At 33.6% G+C, this 19,015-nt stretch overlaps 2 protein-coding genes across 2 annotated transcripts in view; one reads left to right on the top strand and one right to left on the bottom strand.

The window, feature by feature from the left end:
• Nucleotides 1-19,015, top strand: part of LOC137248763 (putative trypsin-6) — a 497,034-nt gene that overhangs the window by 352,027 nt on the left and 125,992 nt on the right. The gene's annotated exons all lie outside the window — the stretch shown is intronic.
• Scgdelta (sarcoglycan delta) overlaps nucleotides 1-19,015 on the bottom strand; it is a 113,421-nt gene that overhangs the window by 83,574 nt on the left and 10,832 nt on the right. Inside the window, exon 3 of the mRNA XM_067779667.1 lies at nucleotides 12,338-12,671. Within this exon, the coding sequence (XP_067635768.1) occupies nucleotides 12,338-12,671 (334 nt within the window). The remainder of the gene's footprint in view (nucleotides 1-12,337; nucleotides 12,672-19,015) is intronic.

The raw sequence follows: 19,015 nt of genomic DNA, 5'->3' as shown, positions 1-19,015 counted from the left end.
CGAAAATTTGCCGTGAATCGAATTTTGCTTTTTATTACGTTTATTGCCGGTCTCCGAATCTTACCATTGTTTTTTTTTTTTTTTTTGTATATTTTGTGATTGTGACCTCCGCGTTATTCTCTGGCATGCCAGCCTATCGCATAAATACCCGATTGGCGCTGACGGCAAAGGTCATCTGTTTGTCCTATTTATGAGAAAGCATCCGTATTGCTTTCTTATTATATTTATCACAAGTAATTTTTCCAAATACAGTGTTTTCAAACAGGCAGGGGAATTATTCGCAACTCCAAAGTCAAACAAATGTCATTTACGTGCAGTGTATAAGACTTAAAAAATTCATGTACGGCTCTGAATATCATCTTGAAGTAGTCTTTCAGACTCCGATAAGTGACAAAAATGAGCTTTTTAAGAGACCAATAAGTGTGGTATATAACTCGTTTTCAGACCCATAAGCTAAATGAAATAAGGCTTATATAGGGCGATTATTGTAAGAAGGGAAATAAGTTTATTCCATACTAATAAGTGAGCATAAATGATCACAAAAAGAACTCATTTACGACTCTTTTTTGACTTCAAATGTTTGCTGGGTATAAAAACTGCTGGCAGGAATCATATGTTCGTTTTGTGCATCCCACTCTATTCAATAATAATATTCGAACGTACCTACATCCTTTGTAACATTTCTTGTTGCACGTTGAATAGCACTTGTGTCTCTTAACTGCTTCTCCCTTTTCATATTTTTCAGTCATTTTTTGGGGGAAGCTTAAAACGTGTAATGAAATGAATGCAAATGCGTTTGAGTTGATTTAGTGTCTGCAGACAAGCGGTTATTACAGGCACACTGTCATAAGCTTATATTTCTGCACACACACATGCTAACACACTCATTTGTAGGAATGTGCACAAATTTAAATCCACGTATGGTTACAATTGACTCTATTGCCATTACACACTAGAGACATGTACTCACAAAATGTCGCCCAGTGTTGGCGCTCACGCACGTATGGCAAATGTCTGTAGACTTTTTTATATATATAACAACATAGCCGGAGCTTAAACGCTTAACTAATCAGAAAACTATCTAGTTCAGACACTAGAATAGAATATGGAACTTATAGAAAATGGTTCGATAAAGACCGAATTTGATCCAGTTGTAAAATAACCTATGTATGTATGTGAGTTACGGATGCTTTCTGGTATTTTGGTAAAATTTATATTGCAGAGTTGAGTCAACTTAAGTAAACATATCGAAACGTAGAATGCCGAGGTTGTGTGAAGCACTCACCCCGAAAAAAGATTTTTTAATAAAAGCTTATTGGTTCGCTTTCCGAAGTCTAACCCAGGATAACCCACCTGTTATTTCGTTAGCCCACCTTAAGCAAATGTTATCGGAAGACAATATTTTTCAAGCTGTGTGGGGCTGACGCTCCGAGATTCGATTTTTTTATTGGAATTAATCAGTTCGTTTACATAAATTTAGTCCTGGATAGCCTACTCTTTATTCGATAGCCTTTCTTTGTAAAACAAAAATATCGTAACCAGAAAATATAATAAAAATAGCTTTAATCAGTCAGTATGTTTAGTTTAATTCTTTTCAGTTTTTCTGTCATACTAAAGCACAATTATTTAAAATAAGTAGTTGTAAAATGCGTCCAAAACTCTTTTCAAACTTACATATGTATACGATAAACAGACAGCTAAAATTCTCAAGTGAAAAAACTTTCAAAAACAAAAAAAATGCAAAATGATTGTTTTCTCACTGTGACTCGTTTGCCTAAGGTCAGCTTAGTATAGCCAAACCTTAGAAAACAAATTATCGTGTAAAAATTTGCATATGCAGTATCATTTTTTACTCACTATGGCTTGTTTGAATAAGGTTATTCCAGAATAGTCCATCCTGTTTTTCGTAAGTTCGCTCTTGGAAAAAATTGGCGAAAAATCTTACTATCGGTATTTCAGAACTGGAAATTAACCTGGGTCGATTTGTGTGGACGAAAGTCAACCAATTTCGCGCCATCCATTTTTCGATAGGATTTTGGCTCAGAAAAAAAAAGTTACACTATGCATACCCAAAAAAATTAATTTTCAAGCCTGCGAAAAAAAATGGTGAAAGGGTTAATCTTTCCACCAAAACACTCCCCAAAACCCAAAAAATATTTTTTTCTTTTCAAAAACTGTTATCGGCAACGTTTTTACAACAGTTTTTTGAAAAAAAAAAAAAAAAAATATATATATATATTTTTGGGCTTTTGGGAGTGTTTTGGTGGAAAAATTAATCCTTTCGCATTTTTTTTTTCGCAGGCTCGAAAATTATATTATTGGGTATGCGTAGTGGAACTTTTTTGTCTGAGCCAAAATCCTATCGAAAAATCGATGGCGCGATATCGGTTAATAAATCGACCCAGTCTACTGGACATAATTTTAGATTCCAATGAAATTGAAATTCATTATTTTTCTTTGAAAACGTTCTTTTTTCTTTTGACAGTTAAAAATATATTTTTTGGAATTTATCGTAATTTTCAATGCAGAGGTAAATTGCAACACTTTTCATTTAAAGCAATCGCATCTGTTTTCAAATGCGCACAACTTTGTCAAAAATTGATTTTGATAATTAAAAATTTAAAATGTTCATAATTATTGGCGCTTTCCAACTGTAGTGTAAAAATCAATTGAACAGACATTCAGCAATTAAAAATGGTTTTTCAAATTGAAATGTTTCAAAAATTTATTTAAATTTTATATTTTTTTGGTTATGAAGTGTACAGTTTTGACTTTCAAAGTGTGTAATCTCTATTGGTCTAAACACTTTGCTTGGGAGCTTTGAAATAGGCCAGGGAACAATATTTTTCAGTTTGATCGGAATCTTAAATCATGTCCAGAGGTGAGGGGTTGTCCAAAAATGAAATTTTGTGCAGAAAATGAAATTAATGTGGATAAGAAGAACAAAAAGAAAAGTTTATAGAATATTTGTACAAAAGAATAATTTTGTTTTTTTTTTATTTTGGTTGTTTTTCAACTAAATTTTTTTTAGTCTAAGCTGTTTTTGTTTTCAAGGGTGGGATAGCAAAAACAAGGGGGGCCTATTCTCAGCAAAGGAACCACATTGAGAAAACAATAATTTTGCATTTATTAGAGTTTTTGGGCTATCCTGGGATAAACTTGGGACCAAAAACCACCATGGCACCGCCAATAGATTTTGCATTCAATTCTTATTCAAAAAGCTTTCTAAATAATGAGTATCAAATAAATTGCACCATCCTGGTCCACTTCCTGAAATAATGCCCAAAAAAAGGTTTCTCAAAAACATAAGCCAGAAGAGGAGGTACCCCTGTGAAAAATTTCAAGCAAATTGCACCATAAGTACAATTTTTTGGGATAGGTCGGTCCCTGGTCCACTTTTCGGAAAACTTTCTAAAACACTAACTTGGTTAAAGATGTGCTTCTGCACCAAATTTCAAGCAAATCTAACTATAAATAACATTTTTTTGAATAGGTCTGCCCATGGTCCTCTTCCCGAAAGGATACATTTCTCAACTAATCACCCAATCAAGTCAGCCCCTGTACAGATCAGACCTGTTTAACTTCCTGTAAAGATAAGAAATAGAACCACCCCATATAGTGAATCCAAAGCATCTTTTAATGTCCATGAACATGCACACAAAATTCCATCAATGTCAGTCCAGATGTTTGGGAGGAATTCATAAAAAAACACATGATAAGAAGAAATATATATCGATCTATGCTAATATAATGGTCGAAACTGAAAAGTTTTTCTTAAGAAAGACGTATCTTAGACATTCTGTTAATTACGCCGTATCTGTGCGTAGTCGTGACTCAGTAGACCCGTTTAAAAGGCTGTAACTAAAAAAATAATTTTTTTGTGCAGAATTTGTTAAACAAAATATAGATTCATATGTATTCTATAATATAATAATAATACCATTTTAATAGTTTATTATTTTAAGTCGTTAACGAGTTATGGAAAGAAATTTAATTAAATTTAGTACATATCTCTTCTGTCAAAAACTTTTAACTGGCCTCCTGAAAACGACATTATTATGGACTTCGTTGAGATACGGCCTAATTGGCAGAATGTCTGGGATATATTTTTCTTAACAAAACTCCTAACTTACGACCTTTCTTTAAGAAGAGGTCGTTATATTCAGATAGCCAACTGAAGTTTGTGTTTCAATCCCACTCCTATTTTCATATCCAATTCCACCCCTTTTACCTCTGCCAACCAAATTACCTATATATGGAATGTGTATACCAAATATAGGCTGCGAAATTTTATATTTCCTATTCCTCACTTTACAAAATTATATATAGCCAGAAAAATACCGGTTGATCACTAGAACACATTTCGAAAATTTTGTAAGGATCGGTTGAGTATTTTGGAAGCTTATAAGACACACACACACATACATATGTATGTGCAGACATGCGTTTTTATTTATAAGCTAACTGGAGAAAATATACATACCTTCGAAAGTATATAGGCTGAGTTTCTTTATCAATTTTCGTCGTGCTCCTTTTTTATTTGTGTTTCATGCCGATTCCGAACAGAACCACCAAGGCAGATGAATTTTCACTGAGAAGCTTTTCATGGCAGAAATACACTCGGAGTGTGTGCCAAACCACTTCCGAGGGGCGACTTCGGTGTTGCTTTGCCCGGAGTTTGAACCTGGGACCTTTGGTGTTGTAGGCGCATTACCACGTTACAACACGGCGGTAAAAAGAAATAAAAACAAAAAATTTGGAAATATATACATAGAATTTTAAAGACGACCTAATGATTTACGCCGACTTAAACAACAGCTATAAGGTAAATTAATTTTCATAGAGAAGCTTTTATTTTGATATTAATTTTGCCATTTATTGAAACCAAAATAAAAAAATATATGTAAGTCGCGATAACCTCCGAAGAGATTTTTGGCCGAGCTTCTCTTCCAATTTGTGTCGTGCTTCCTTTTATTTGTCCTACAAATTGGCGGGACGGGACCTACTTGTTTTATGCCAACACCGAACGGCATCTGCGACGCAGATGAGTTTTCACTGAGAGCTTTTCATGGCAGAAATACACTCGGAGTGCTTGCTAAACACTGCCGAGGGGCGACCCCGCTTAGAAAAATTTTCTTCTAATTGAAACCAAGGCCTTCCAAAATAGAAAGTATGAAATATTTAATTGATATGGGCTTAGCCAAGCCACATCCTACATCGAAATTATTTTTAAGCAATGGCTTTGCAGCGGGTGTTTGAAAATTTCTAGCATTGCAATTCCATTAAGTTATCATTCTTTACAAGTGTGCCAAAAAGAAGACAAAGATAACTCTGTTACTTATAACATATTGTTTGTAATTGGTTGTGTTGCCTCCTGCTATGTTCAATGTTGTCGTTATGTCGCACACATATGGCGTAGCCGAAAAACTACTGCCTTTACATGCATACACACATACATGTTTGCTTGTTATGTTAAGCATATCCGGAACGGATGTGTGTAATTTATTGTTGCTACTCTATGTATTGTCATTAATGTTGTGCCGACCACTGCTACATACATACCAATACGAGTACACATATGTGTAGGCAGTCACATGACCACCAGCCTACCATCTTCCTTTATTTGCTCTATTAATATTCTACGAAATAACCTTTTGCTTTGCATTTTCGTAGACCCGACTGCTGTCTGGGAGAGTGTTTTGTCTGTCGTCACAGTTGTTGTGTGTCATCGCATTAGTTTTCATTTGTGACACATTGTGCGTGCGGTTGCAATAAACGCTTATGTTTGGTACTTAAATAGTTGCACGTTCTTCTTTACAACTACAAACAAGACGTTTTATGTTAGTATTTGTATGTAATTGAAACTTTAATAGCATCTTTAGAGTCTTCAAGTACTCCAATAGTGTATGGGAGGTATTTTTACTGTTCGGAAATAAGCGTACTCCGGATACTGCGACAACAACAACAATATTGTTACACTGATGAAAAGGAAAATTGGCAAAACAACATGTGTCCGCCTCTATAAATTTATTATTGTTGCTATTCCAAAATTGATGTAATTGCGGTCGCCCGACAATATGAATAACATTTTCATTTTCTTTCGTACTGACAGGTAGGTTCTTTAAAGTGTATAAGTAAAATCTATTAATGCTTTTGTACTTGGTTAAAATTCTAAATTACCTTAAAATTTATTTTGTGTTATTCATGGTCTATGTACTTACAGGACAGTAGAGGAGCTAATAAAATTTTGAGTTTTTGAAAATATTTTTATTTGTGATAGAAGGAGAGACAGATACACGCTTTTTTATAAAGAGGCGTGAGCATCTGCCGAATACACTTTAAGTTCGATGTATAAACATTCAGGTAAAAGTCTAGAAAACTAATGCTTTTAAGTTAACAAGAACTCTCCCATGAGTTGAAGTTTAGCCACAACAGAAACGAATTTTTGTTATCAGGCTGATATCGAAAGTGAGTGGCTGAACTCAGGCTCTCAGGGTCACTACTGGCAGATAGTTGATGGCCTATATAATATACTAGCAGACCCGGCAGACGTTGCTCTGCCCTAAATTTGGCCTATCTGCATACATTTTAATAAGCTTTTTCTGTCTAACTCTGCCCTATCCCTCTACACTTTTTCCTAATCTTTTTATTCACCCCTGCCTCCGTATTTTTCGCTTCATCTTCATCTTCGTCTCATTCTATCTCGTTCCCAGTCTCCTTCTCTATTTTCTCTTCTCTCAAGTTTTTCTCCTTCTTCTTCATCTCTTACTGCCAGTCACAGAGGGTGGTATGTATTTTGTTCCAGTTCCATTTCGAGTCTCAGTCCCAGACCCACTCCGATCTCAGTTTCAGTCCCAGTCCTAGTCCTAATCCCAGTCCCAGTCCGTCTCTGGTATACTTCCCGGAAAAAAGCATCGTAAATACTAATATAGGCAAATTTATATACGAAATTTCAGGAAAATCGAATAGGAAGTATGTAAATAGGTATGTGGGTATTATTAATTCTTGTCTTTATTTCGGCTATGCATGCATATTTATCAGTTTTGCTAGGTTGATGCGACTAAATCGAATATCACAATGAACTTTAGAGCTCTCAGCAACAGCTTTCATTTGATATTCATAATACACACACATTCTAGGTGTATCCGGGTCCATGTTTTGGCCTATATCTCGAGACCGTAGTCACCCAGCGGCGTAAAACTTACTTTGTACTAAAGCATACATACATCAACAGCTTCAGTTTGATACCCATAATGTAAAAACACATTCTAGGTATATCCGGGTCCACGTTTTGGGTTATATCTCGAGACCCTAGCCTCCCAGTTGTATGAAAATTATCCTGTACTATAGCAGCTTTCATTTGATATCCATATTGTATAAACACATTCTAGGGGTACCTGGGTCCACGTATTGGGCTATATCTTGAGACCTGAGCCTCCCAGTTGTATGAAAATTATCCTGTACTATAGCACTCAATAACCGTTTTCATTTGATGTCCATATTGTGTAATATAAAAACACATTCTAGGTGTATCCGAATCCACGTTTTGGGTTATATCTCGAGACCCTAGCCTCTCAGTTGTATGAAAATTATCCTGTACTATAGCACTCATCAACAGCTTTCATTTGATATCCATATTGTATAAACATATTCTAGGGGTACCCGGGTCCACGTTTTTGGCTATATATCGAGACCCCAGCCTCCCAGTTGTATGAAAATTATCCTGTACTATAGCACTCATCAACCGTTTTCATTTGATATCCATATTGTATAAACACATTCTAGGAGTACCCTTTCCACGTTTTGGGCTATATCTCGAGACCCTAGCCTCCCAGTTGTATGAAAGTTATCCTGTACTATAGCACTCATCAACAGTTTTCTTTTGATATCCATATTGTATAAACACATTCCACGGGTACCCGGGTCCACGTTTTGGGCTATATCTCGAGACCCTAGCCTCCCAATTGTATGAAAATTATCCTGTACTATAGCACTCATCAACAGCTTTCATTTGATATCCATATTGTATAAATACATTCTAGAGGTACCAGGGTCAACGTTTTGGGCTATATCTCGAGACCGTAACGTCCCAGTTGTATGAAAATTATCCTGTACTATAGCATTCATCAACAGCTTTCATTTGATATCCATATTGTATAAACACATTCTAGGGGTACCCGGGTCCACGTTTTGGCCTATATCTCGAGACCCTAGTCACCCAGGGGTATGAAAATTGATTTAAAAGACCTTAAGCACCCTAAAAACCTACGGTAACCAGGGGAGCAGATACCGCCCCTAACTAAGCTACTAGGGACAACCTACCTAGTAGAAGGAGGCAACTGTGTGATGAGGGATAAGCAAGACATGCAGCACATATTGTTATTACTAAACACCGCGCCAACGCACGTTGTTATTCCATCAACACCGAGACCAGTAAAGTCGTTGTTACGGTATACCGGAAACACGAGAAGAAATAGAAGGCGACAGGTCCGGTGAATGTAACATTCTACCACCTTAGTGCGAAAAGGTTAAACGTTCACAAAATGGATGGTGGGGTAATGCTTTAATCGCCTCCGTCCCCTTTAAAGCTTGCGAGGTCTCCAAGTACATTCTCACTCTTGTCGACATCTGCATATCAGTTTAGATATACTCCTAATTAGCGTTTTTCTGACTATGCATGCAAGATCCCATAAGGACTTGTATCAACCATAGCGTGGCCTGCCTGTTCGAAAAGATAACCACGGTGAAATTGTTTGCCTTAAAGTGACTATATAGCGGGCAGAGATAGCGGCTTATAGCGGGGGCCCAGAAACTATATAATAAATATATAAACCGAGAGAATAAGAGACAGAGAAAAAAGAAGAGGACGAAGAAATGATAGCAGAAGCATCTAAAAACATTGACGCTGCAAACCACCAAAACCAAAACCATGACGCCGAAAGTAGCTGAAACCACAAGTGCCACCGACAATTCCCCACGTAAGGAGTTTATGCGGAAAACGTGGGCAGAGGAAATAGCAGCCTGGACGAAATGTGAACTTATTATAAAAGCCATGAATTGCACAAAAAATTACTAGCCTGGATTTAAAGACCGGATTTAGAGATTCAAGACGCGATTATCTTAATCGGCAGCTATTTTCGTAACTGGGATAGAGCAGAACTCGAAGTAAAAAATCCACTGCACAAGAGAGGCGCACATCCAAATGATTGGAAGAAGCTTACGTCGTCAATATAAAAAATGGCTCATGGTAAGTCGTTAATGCAAAAAAGGTACTCCACCGGAAAACCACCGAGGAACCTCCAAAATCAGTTTCAAAACAGACTGAGGAAGAAAATAGAAACAAATAAAGAGGAAACAGTAAGAAGACGAAGAAGTGCATTAGGAAAAAGCGTCTCACAGGAGAAGCCCTAATAAGCCCACAAATGGAAATAGCTATTTTGCCGAGTCTTTGATGGGCAGCGGTTTGTCAAGCGTCACGATCTGAGACTGCTCAGCTACAGAAGAAATTTCATCAGCCAAGCGTAATACTTAAAGAGAACAGAAGCAAACGTATTATACATTAATTTAGAGAGGTGAGAACAATCTTTTTTATAGAAAAAAGGGAGTCCGAGCTATCAAATGTGTTTGAGTGAGAGTTATAATCTTGGCATAAACGCCGAAAAGGTTCATTTTGTTCGAAATTCGTTCTACATTGTTTCAGCAGAAGAGGTTTGAAGTGTCTCGATGTCCGAGAGGGAACGCAAAAGTTCACTTCATTCAGAAGGAATGGGCTCGAAATTGATCCATTTAAAAGTTTTGTCATAAATATCACACCAAGCATTTCCCTTCGACTAGCAAGAGTTGGAAGATTGATAAGCTTTAATCGATTAGTATAAGGTGGAAGATTAGTTAAAGAGTCCCATTGGAAATTTCTTAAGGCAAATAGTAAAAATTGTTTTTGTATTGATTCGAGACTGTCTGCATGGACTTGATAACGCGGATTCCAAATTATCGAGCCGTATTCTAATATTGGCCTAACTAATGTTGTAAAAAGTGCTTTAGTTATGTAAGGGTCGTTAAATTCTTTTGACCACCGTTTAACAAATGCAAAAACACCTTTACCTTTATTCACTGTAGCATTAATATGAAGATTGAAACTAAGTTTGGAATCCATCATGACTCCCAAGTCAATAAAATTATTTACAGTTTCTAGACTATAGTTGTTAATTGTATATGAAGCTGGTGGCGAAACTCTCCGAGAAAAACACATGAATTTACATTTTTTGAGATTGAGCGGCATATAATTTACATTGCACCAGGTAACCAAGTGATTTAAATCCATTTGAAGCAAGGAATGTTCCTCAACCGAGGCACATGATTTGAAAAGTTTTACATCGTCTGCGTACATCAAGATTTTTGAGTATTTAATTGTACCAGATATATCGTTTATGAACAACAAGAACAGAATCGGACCAAGATGGCTGCCCTGAGGAACACCAGAAGAAACATTGATGACCCCAGAAAGTGTATTTTTAAAGATTACTTTTTGCGTACGATAACCAAGATACGAAGAAATCCAACATATAAGACGGGGTTGAAAACCGAGTTGACTGAGCTTATGAATAAGTAATGGGTGTGATACTTTGTCGAAAGCTTTACTGAAATCGGTGTAAATTACATCAGTGTGAAGGCCTTTTCTAAATCCATTAGAAACGTGGGTGGTAAATTCTAGTAAATTGGTGATAGGTGATTTGCCCTTACAGAACCCATGCTGCGAGCTTGCAATTATGGGGGAAATAGGGAATGTTAGGTGGTAGGTAACAATAGCCTCAAATAACTTTGGGATAGCGGATAACTTTGCTATGCCCCGGTAGTTTTCTATTGAAGACCTGCTTCCATTTTTATGAAGCGGAATAAGAAAAGATTCCTTCCATATTGTTGGGAAAACGCCATAAATTAAAGATAAATTAAATAAATCTGTTAGCGGCTGATAGATGTTTGCGGCACATTTTTTAAGAAAGTGTGTCGGGATCCTGTCGGGGCCGTATGAATATGATACTTTTAAAGTTTTTAAATAAGATAATACATCTTCTGAAGATATAAATGGAGCTCTGATTGAATAACATGAATCAATATGGTATGGGTATTCATTAGGTGGAACGTTGGTCTCAATAGAGTAATTTGATTTGAAAAATTCCGCAAAGAAGTCGGCGATCTCTTGATCATCGCTGGAAATATTATCTTGGAATTTCATGGATGATGGAAACCCTTTCACCCTGCGTTTAGAGTTTACGAATCCGTAAAATGCCTTCGGGTTGCAAGTTATATTTCTTTTCATTTTACAAAGATAAGCTTTGTAACACTTTTTGTTCAATTGATTGTAACACTTTTTGTTCTATTCTAACACTTTGAAGAATATCCACAGCTAAATAAGACCTAGAGACGATTAGGCAAATATGAAGGCCGTGCGGAGTTCAGGTTAGTAAGATATCAGGTAGTACAAAATATATAGGGATAATGCTATCAAAATCTAGGATAGCGGGTGCCCTACAAACAACCGCTTAGACTATAATTTATGCTATGGTCATCATGCCTGCAGACTTATTCTCGAGGCAGCTTGAACTCAAAACGTATGGCTGAAGGAGCATATCGAACAGATTATCTTATCCTCCACCTATGCTCTGTCTTAAACCTGGCGCATTACGCCCGAGGCTCTTCTCTTCTTTCTCTACCTACTCACAATAATTGTCCCCTAATTTCCTGTGGAACAACTGGCAGAAGCGGCTCAGGACCGATGGAGCATGCAGTCGATGCCTGTCTCGCCAGGCTGTCCACCAGTTCATTGCCTTTCAGTCCCCTCTGGCCTTAATCCAGGCCAACAGTACTACGTTGTATGCTCCTAGTTGGTTTAAGTTTTCTTTGCACCAAAAAATTAGTACTGTCTTTATTTCGAACATCAAAATTTCGTTTAGTGCGTCTTGACTGTCACTGTGTTTGGCAATTGTTTCATTGGAGTATCCGCGTTGTAACTTCAGTTCAGCGCACTGACTTATATCGTATACTTCCGCTTGAAATATGCTTGGGTGTACTCGCAGGGACACTGATACCTTGACTCTGGGTCCAAAAACTCCAGCTCCAGTCCTCTCTGATGTCATCGAGCCATCTGTGTATCATACGAACTTGCATAGATGTTGTATGAGTTCCAGTCTGGCTGGATTCCATGTATTTTTGTCTCCCAATTCCACTTTATATTTTTTTTCTGAAAGACCACCTCCTTGAGAATGTCATTTCTGGGGAACGCACCCAACTTAAGACTAATGCTTCATAAATGTTTTACATATTGCTCTTTTGTACTCACCTTTTCTTCGTCGTGTAGCTGATTGTCTAGTTTGGAAACATTTTCAAAAAAAGTCCAACTCAAATTGGCTGCATTGCCTGGCAGAACTTCTAGGTTACTAATAATATGTTGGTGATCTTGTCGATTCTTATTAGCTAATGTCGAATACACTTTCTGTTGATTTTTTCTTGTTGTCTGATTCTTAAGCACACTATCACTCGGAGAATGGTGAACTGTTGGCTCATTTTGCTTTTTCGTTGCTGAAGAGTCAAAATTAAAATCCGAAATATTCGCGGTTATGTCGATAGTGTCATTCACCATGGCAGTGAAAGCCAAACACCATGCAAGTAGGATGCTAATGAAGAACAAAAGCACAATTAAGAAATTAAACAAATTATTTTTTTATAGTTTTTTGAATTTGTGAAATTAATTGTGCTGAATTTGTTTTAAATATGTGATATTTTATTTTAATTGGATGAATTTTTTGTTTGCTTTTGAAAATATTGCATTGATTTGTTTTGCTTTGTTGTTATTATACGTATAGCATTGTTAGCATGACATTTTATATTGCTTTTATTTTATTGCCACATATTTAATATAATTAACGATGCGCGCTAACATAAATATTGGGCACCATTTTGAACGGGTAGGGTAGGCCGAAAAAAAACTTATAAATATACCTCTAAATAATGAAGCTTCATTCCGTACCTGTATTTGTCCTTTAAGTTATAAATTAACTAATTAATTAGTGAGTATATAAGTAAACACTCGAGCATAGAGAAATGGCGTAACTATACCATCTGGGGCACATTCTTTTGATGGGACGCTCTCAATAAAAATCGTCACGTTGTACTCAATTTAATTTTAATAAACTTCGAGATTTTCCGCGTACTCAATTACAAGTTGCATTTGTCCCATTAATGGCCATTGGCTTACTCTCTTAGGCAAGAGAGAATGGTCTGTAGTCAATGTTATCCAATGCGGAGTTCTGAATGCATTTACAATGAAATAAAAATAACAATTTAATTTCAATAAGATATTTATTAAGAAAAATGTTTTTTTTTTCGTGATTTATGTTCCGCAAAAGTGTCTACAACATCATCAAAGTTTAGAGATCGGGCTATAGAATTTTCAATAGGCAGAATAGCCAAGTTACATAACCTGTCTTGTCTCATAGAGTTTCTTAAGCTCTTATCAATTTTAGTTTTGAAAATGATTGTTCAAAACTAGGTGTAGTCACAGGAATTGTAACTGAAACTGAAATAATAGTAATGTAGTGCATACTTCAGGAAAGCTAAAAGACATACAATTTTTTATTATGAATAAATCAGCAAGGTCTCTAATACACGAAATTTTCTATTTCGTGTCTAAAGATGGGTCGAAAACTGAGAATTTCTCTGGAAAATAATTCAGATATGTCTTTTTTTATTTATCTCAACAAATTCTATAGCTTTTTTTTTTAAAGATCAGTGTCATTTAAAACCTTTAAAATGGAAGGCTGCAAATCACTGGAATTTGGAAAGGTTTCATTCATTGGAATGAAACGCGGTTTAACAGGTCCCTGTCCCATATAACAATATCCGTGAAGTGCTCCGCGTCCAACGATTTTTTTCAAGATTCGTAATTACGTTGGAACGAATGTTGAATATATGTATAAGCTTTTTAAAGATAATAGTATATTAGTAACTATTTGACAAGTGCAGTTCAGATGAAGAATAACAAGTAAGGAAGGCTTCAAAAGGAACTTGGGGTACCCGTAAAATGAGCTTTTATTTCTTCTTTGTAAAATAAATTAGTCACAAAATAAATAAAGATATAAAGTGATCATTTTTTGTGTAAATAACACTAGTTATGTTTCTTCAGCTTTGTATGTAGCCAGTATTCGTTTAAATGCGATACAATTTTCAAAACTTCTGTTATGATTTGTTAAAGAAAACGGACGTTGGAACGAAAATCGATTTGTCCCGAAAACAAATTTGACAAGGGAATAAATAAAATAAAATAAAATATAAAATGAAATTAATTAAAATAAAATGGAATAACATAATATAAAATAAAAAAAGATATGATAAAATGAAAAAAAATAAATAAAATGAAATAAAATAAAATAAAATGTTTAGACATTGACATGTAATTTACGGATTATTATGAATTTACTTATGTATATTTAGTATAAATAACTTTATATGTCTTGGTGTATACAACCGTTGTATAGTGTATAGCCCAAAGTGGAGCTAAAGGAAGAAGTAAAATAAAATATAATATAATATAATATAATAAAATAAAATGAAATAGAACAAAATAAAATAAAATCAAATAAAATAAAACAAAATAATATAAAATAAAATAAAATAAAATAAAATAAAATAAAATAAAATAATATAAAATAAAATAAAATAAAATAAAATAAAATAAAATGAAAATAAAAAATTAAATGAAATGAAACAATATAAGATACTGAACACAATAACAATATAAAAATATAAAATAATATTGATCAGAATCTCGGTGAAACCTTTGATAACATTACGAAATTGCCTGATGATGATTACGTGACGGTTTTCGAAATGGTAACATCGCAATATGCCATTAAATATTTCTTTCTTTCTTTTCAGTTTATCTTAGAAAAACATAATAATTGAATACTCAATTATTATAAGCCGGTGTTAAACTCATGAATTCTTAAATAATTTACATAAAATAAAATTAAAATTTAACAAAAAAAAAATTATAAAATAAAGAATAATGAAATAAAATCAAAACGATTTTTAATCGACGAGTTATAGATTTTTTATCGAAAAACTTTCGATTTTTGGCGAAGAGTTATCGATACCTCAACAAAATATTATCAATTTGTTATCGGAATGTCACCATTTTTCCTTAGGCGTCTTATAAGTTATCGGTTTGTTATCAGAAAGTTAGCGATGTGGTATCAATAAATTTTTTTAAACTTGTTGTTTTATATATTTGAGATTTTCTTATCAGAAATTTACCGATTCGTTATCGATTTCTTATCGAAATTCTATCAATTTTTTATCGACTTGTTAGTGACGATTGGTCGGTTTCTTATTAAACTGATACCGATAAAACTTCAATATAAAACCGACTACACATGTGCAATCGAACGATGACAATTCGATAAGAAATTGATAACATTTCAATAAGAAATCGATAACAAATCGATAAATTTATGATAACAAAATCTCAAATGTATAACACTATAGGTTAAAAAAAATTCTCATTTGCCTGTAACCTGTAGGTAGTATATTAATAACTATTTGACAAGTGCAATTCAGATGAAAAATAAAAATACTTAACGGCTTTTTCCTTTGATGAGATTAAGGCCAAGATTTTGGCGGGACGTGACGTAGTGTGTGTGGTAGGCGGTACACGCTGAGTACATTCTTTGTTCGTATGCTGTGTTCTCGTTTTCATTGGAATGTGCAGTGCTTTATTTGGTTTCAATGGTTACTGTTATTTACGGTTATATTTAGTGTCATTTCACGCACAATTAAATTATTGTAATTGCATGATTGCAACTACCAACGTATATTCGCTTTTGTGTTCCACGGCTGTATCACACCGGACAACTGGCACATCCGCCACGGTCGCTGCTTTGATGCTTTTCATCGAAATTTCGCGTTAAATTGATTGGAAAATCACATAATTTGGTGCACAAAAATTATTTTTCGCAATACATAGTGTTTGTTGTTGTTTTCGAACCACAAGCCTACAAGTTGGTTTATAAAATTTTTTGCATAGTGCATATTTTTTAATTTCTTGGATTATTTTTTCCATCTACCACTTACGATTGTGAATTTAATTTATTTGTCGGCATGTTTTTTAAAGCTCTCTATGCCAGGGGCGTAACAATAGGGTGGTAGGACTGGTAAAATGTAACGGGTCCTCTAACCAAAAGGGTCCCGGGACAAGAGGCCGCGAGCTCAAACATATTTTTTTACATTGTACCTGAGTATTTTATTTTATTTGAAAAGTATATTATTACTCTGCTTAAAATCCAAAGTAAGACAACTAAAGACAATAATACAATTTCAAGTTAATCGTTAAGAATTTCAATTTTTTTTTTTTTTTTTTTTTTTTTTTTTTTTGAAACAATTGGGATTTTTGGGCATAGTATTAAAAGATGGAATATTTTATCAAGTTGTATATCTAATAAAGAAAGTGAGTCTTCAACTTCAATAACATTAAAAACATTAAACCGTACTAGATGGGCAGAACGTTATGATGTCGTTTTTCCTTTAGAAATTTTATTTAATTGCAAATCGGATGAAAGAAATAAAGCTGTTTCACTCAATAAAAAAAGGTCTAGTTATTATGTTATTTGTTTGCCATTACAAGATCTTACTTACTATAGATGCAGCCTCTAAAGCACTTCAGTCTAAAGCCACCGACCTTTGAAATGCCTTAAAATGTTTCAAAATTTGTCTATAACAATTGGAAAGGTGTCGACATGAATTTAAAAATGGAAACGAATAATGCAGCAGAAAAATGGTCCACCACTCCGAAGTTTTCTAAAACTCTCCAGAAGATGACAAAACGCCATTTTGATGAGCTTTGCGAAGATGACCGTCTCCAAGTTCCGGAAAGTTTGTTCAAAGTGAACATATTTTATCGAGTATTGAACATGAATATAAACCAAGTTTACAGGTTCCCTGTCCCATGTATTATATAAGATTCATGTTAACAATTTTGTACCGTGTCCATTACGCTCGTGTATCATATATGAGCAAGCTTATATATACCTTATACTACGCAAATTACTTAAACGTGGTTATTTCTGTTTTTCGTATGGGACGTGGCTTTATAGACTTTGCAAACTGTAAACTTAAAAAAACTTTAAAAAAATTAGGTGATTTTCCGATACTTCCTAAAAATTCGTAAAATTTTTTTTTTTGTTTTTTTGTTATTTTATATTATGTTATTCCATTTTATTTTAATTAATTTCATTTTATATTTTATTTTATTTTATTTATTCCCTTGTCAAATTTGTTTTCGGGACAAATCGATTTTCGTTCCAACGTCCGTTTTCTTTAGCAAATCATAACAGAAGTTTTGAAAATTGTATCGCATTTAAACGAATACTGGCTCAATACAAAGCTGAAGAAACATATAACTAACTAGTGTTATTTACACAAAAAATGATCACTTTATATCCTTATTTATTTTGTGACTAATTTATTTTACAAAGAAGAAATAAAAGCTCATTTTACGGGTACCCCAAGTTGCTTTTGAAGCCTTCCTTACTTGTTATTCTTCATCTGAACTGCACTTGTCAAATAGTTACTAATATACTACCAACAGGCTACAGGCAAATGGGAATTTATTTTTAAACTTATAGTGTTATATATTTGAGATTTTGTTATCAGAAATTTATCGATTTGTTATCGATTTCTTATCGAAATGTTATAAATTTCTTAACGACTTTTCATCGTTGGATTGCACATGTGCAGTCGGTTTTATATTGAAATTTTATCGGTATCAAGAAACCGACCAATCGTCACTAACAAGTCGATAAAAATTGATGGCATTTCGATAATAAATCGATAAAGAATCGATAAATTTTCTGATAATAAAATCTCAAATGTATAAAACAATAAGTTTAAAAAAAATTGATTGATAACATATCGATAACTTTCTGATAACAAACCGATAACTTATAAGCCGCCTAAGGGAAAACGGTGACATTCCGATAACAAATTGTTAATATTTTGATCATGTATCGATAACTCTTCGCCAAAAAATCGAAAGTTTTTCGATAAAAAATCTATAAGTCGTCGATAAAAAATCGATTTGATTTTATTTCGTTATTCTTTATTTTATAAATCTCTTTTTTGTTAAATTTAAACTTTATTTTATGTAAATTATTTAAGAATTCATGAGCTTAACATCGGATTATAATAATTGAATATTTAATTATTTTGTTTTTATAAGATAAACTGAAAAGAAATAAAGAAATATTTACTGGCGATCTTACCGTTTCCAAAACCGCCACGTAATCATCATAAGGCAATTTCGTAATATTATCAAAGGTTTCACTGAGATTCTGGTCAATAATATTTTATATTTTATGTTGTTATTGTGTTTAGTATCAGTTTGTTTTATTTAATTTTATTTAATTTTTGTTTTATTTTATTTTATTTTACTTAAACAATTTTTGTTGTAATTCGAACCTGCGATCTTATCTTATTTTATTTTATATTTTTTTGTCTTATATTGTTTCATTTCATTAAATTTTTTTTCAGTTTATTTTACTTTATTTTATTCTGACTTTATTTTATTATATTTTATTTTTTTTATTTTATTTTATTTTATTTTATTTTTTTTATTTTATTTTATTTTACTTCTTCCTTTAGCTCCACTTTGGGCTATACACTATACAACGGTTGTATAAAACAAGATATATAAAGCTATTTATACAAAATATACATAAGTAAATTCATAATAATCCGTAAATTTCATGTCAATGTCTAAAAATTTTATTTTATTTTATTTTATTTTATTTTATTTTATTTCATTTTATTTTTTTTTTATTTTATCTTATCTTTTTTATTTTATATTATTTTATTCAATTTTATTTTAATTAATTACATTTTATATTATATTTTATTTATTCCCTTGTTAAATTAGTTTTCTGGACAAACCTATTTTCGTTCCAACGTCCGTTTTCTTTAACAAATC

The sequence above is a fragment of the Eurosta solidaginis genome, chromosome 4 (assembly GCF_040869045.1).
Source record: "Eurosta solidaginis isolate ZX-2024a chromosome 4, ASM4086904v1, whole genome shotgun sequence".
In the NCBI taxonomy this organism is placed as follows: Eukaryota; Metazoa; Arthropoda; class Insecta; order Diptera; family Tephritidae; genus Eurosta; species Eurosta solidaginis.
The sequence above is the reverse complement of the archived record's forward strand: the minus strand, read 5'-3'. Positions and strand labels throughout refer to the sequence as shown.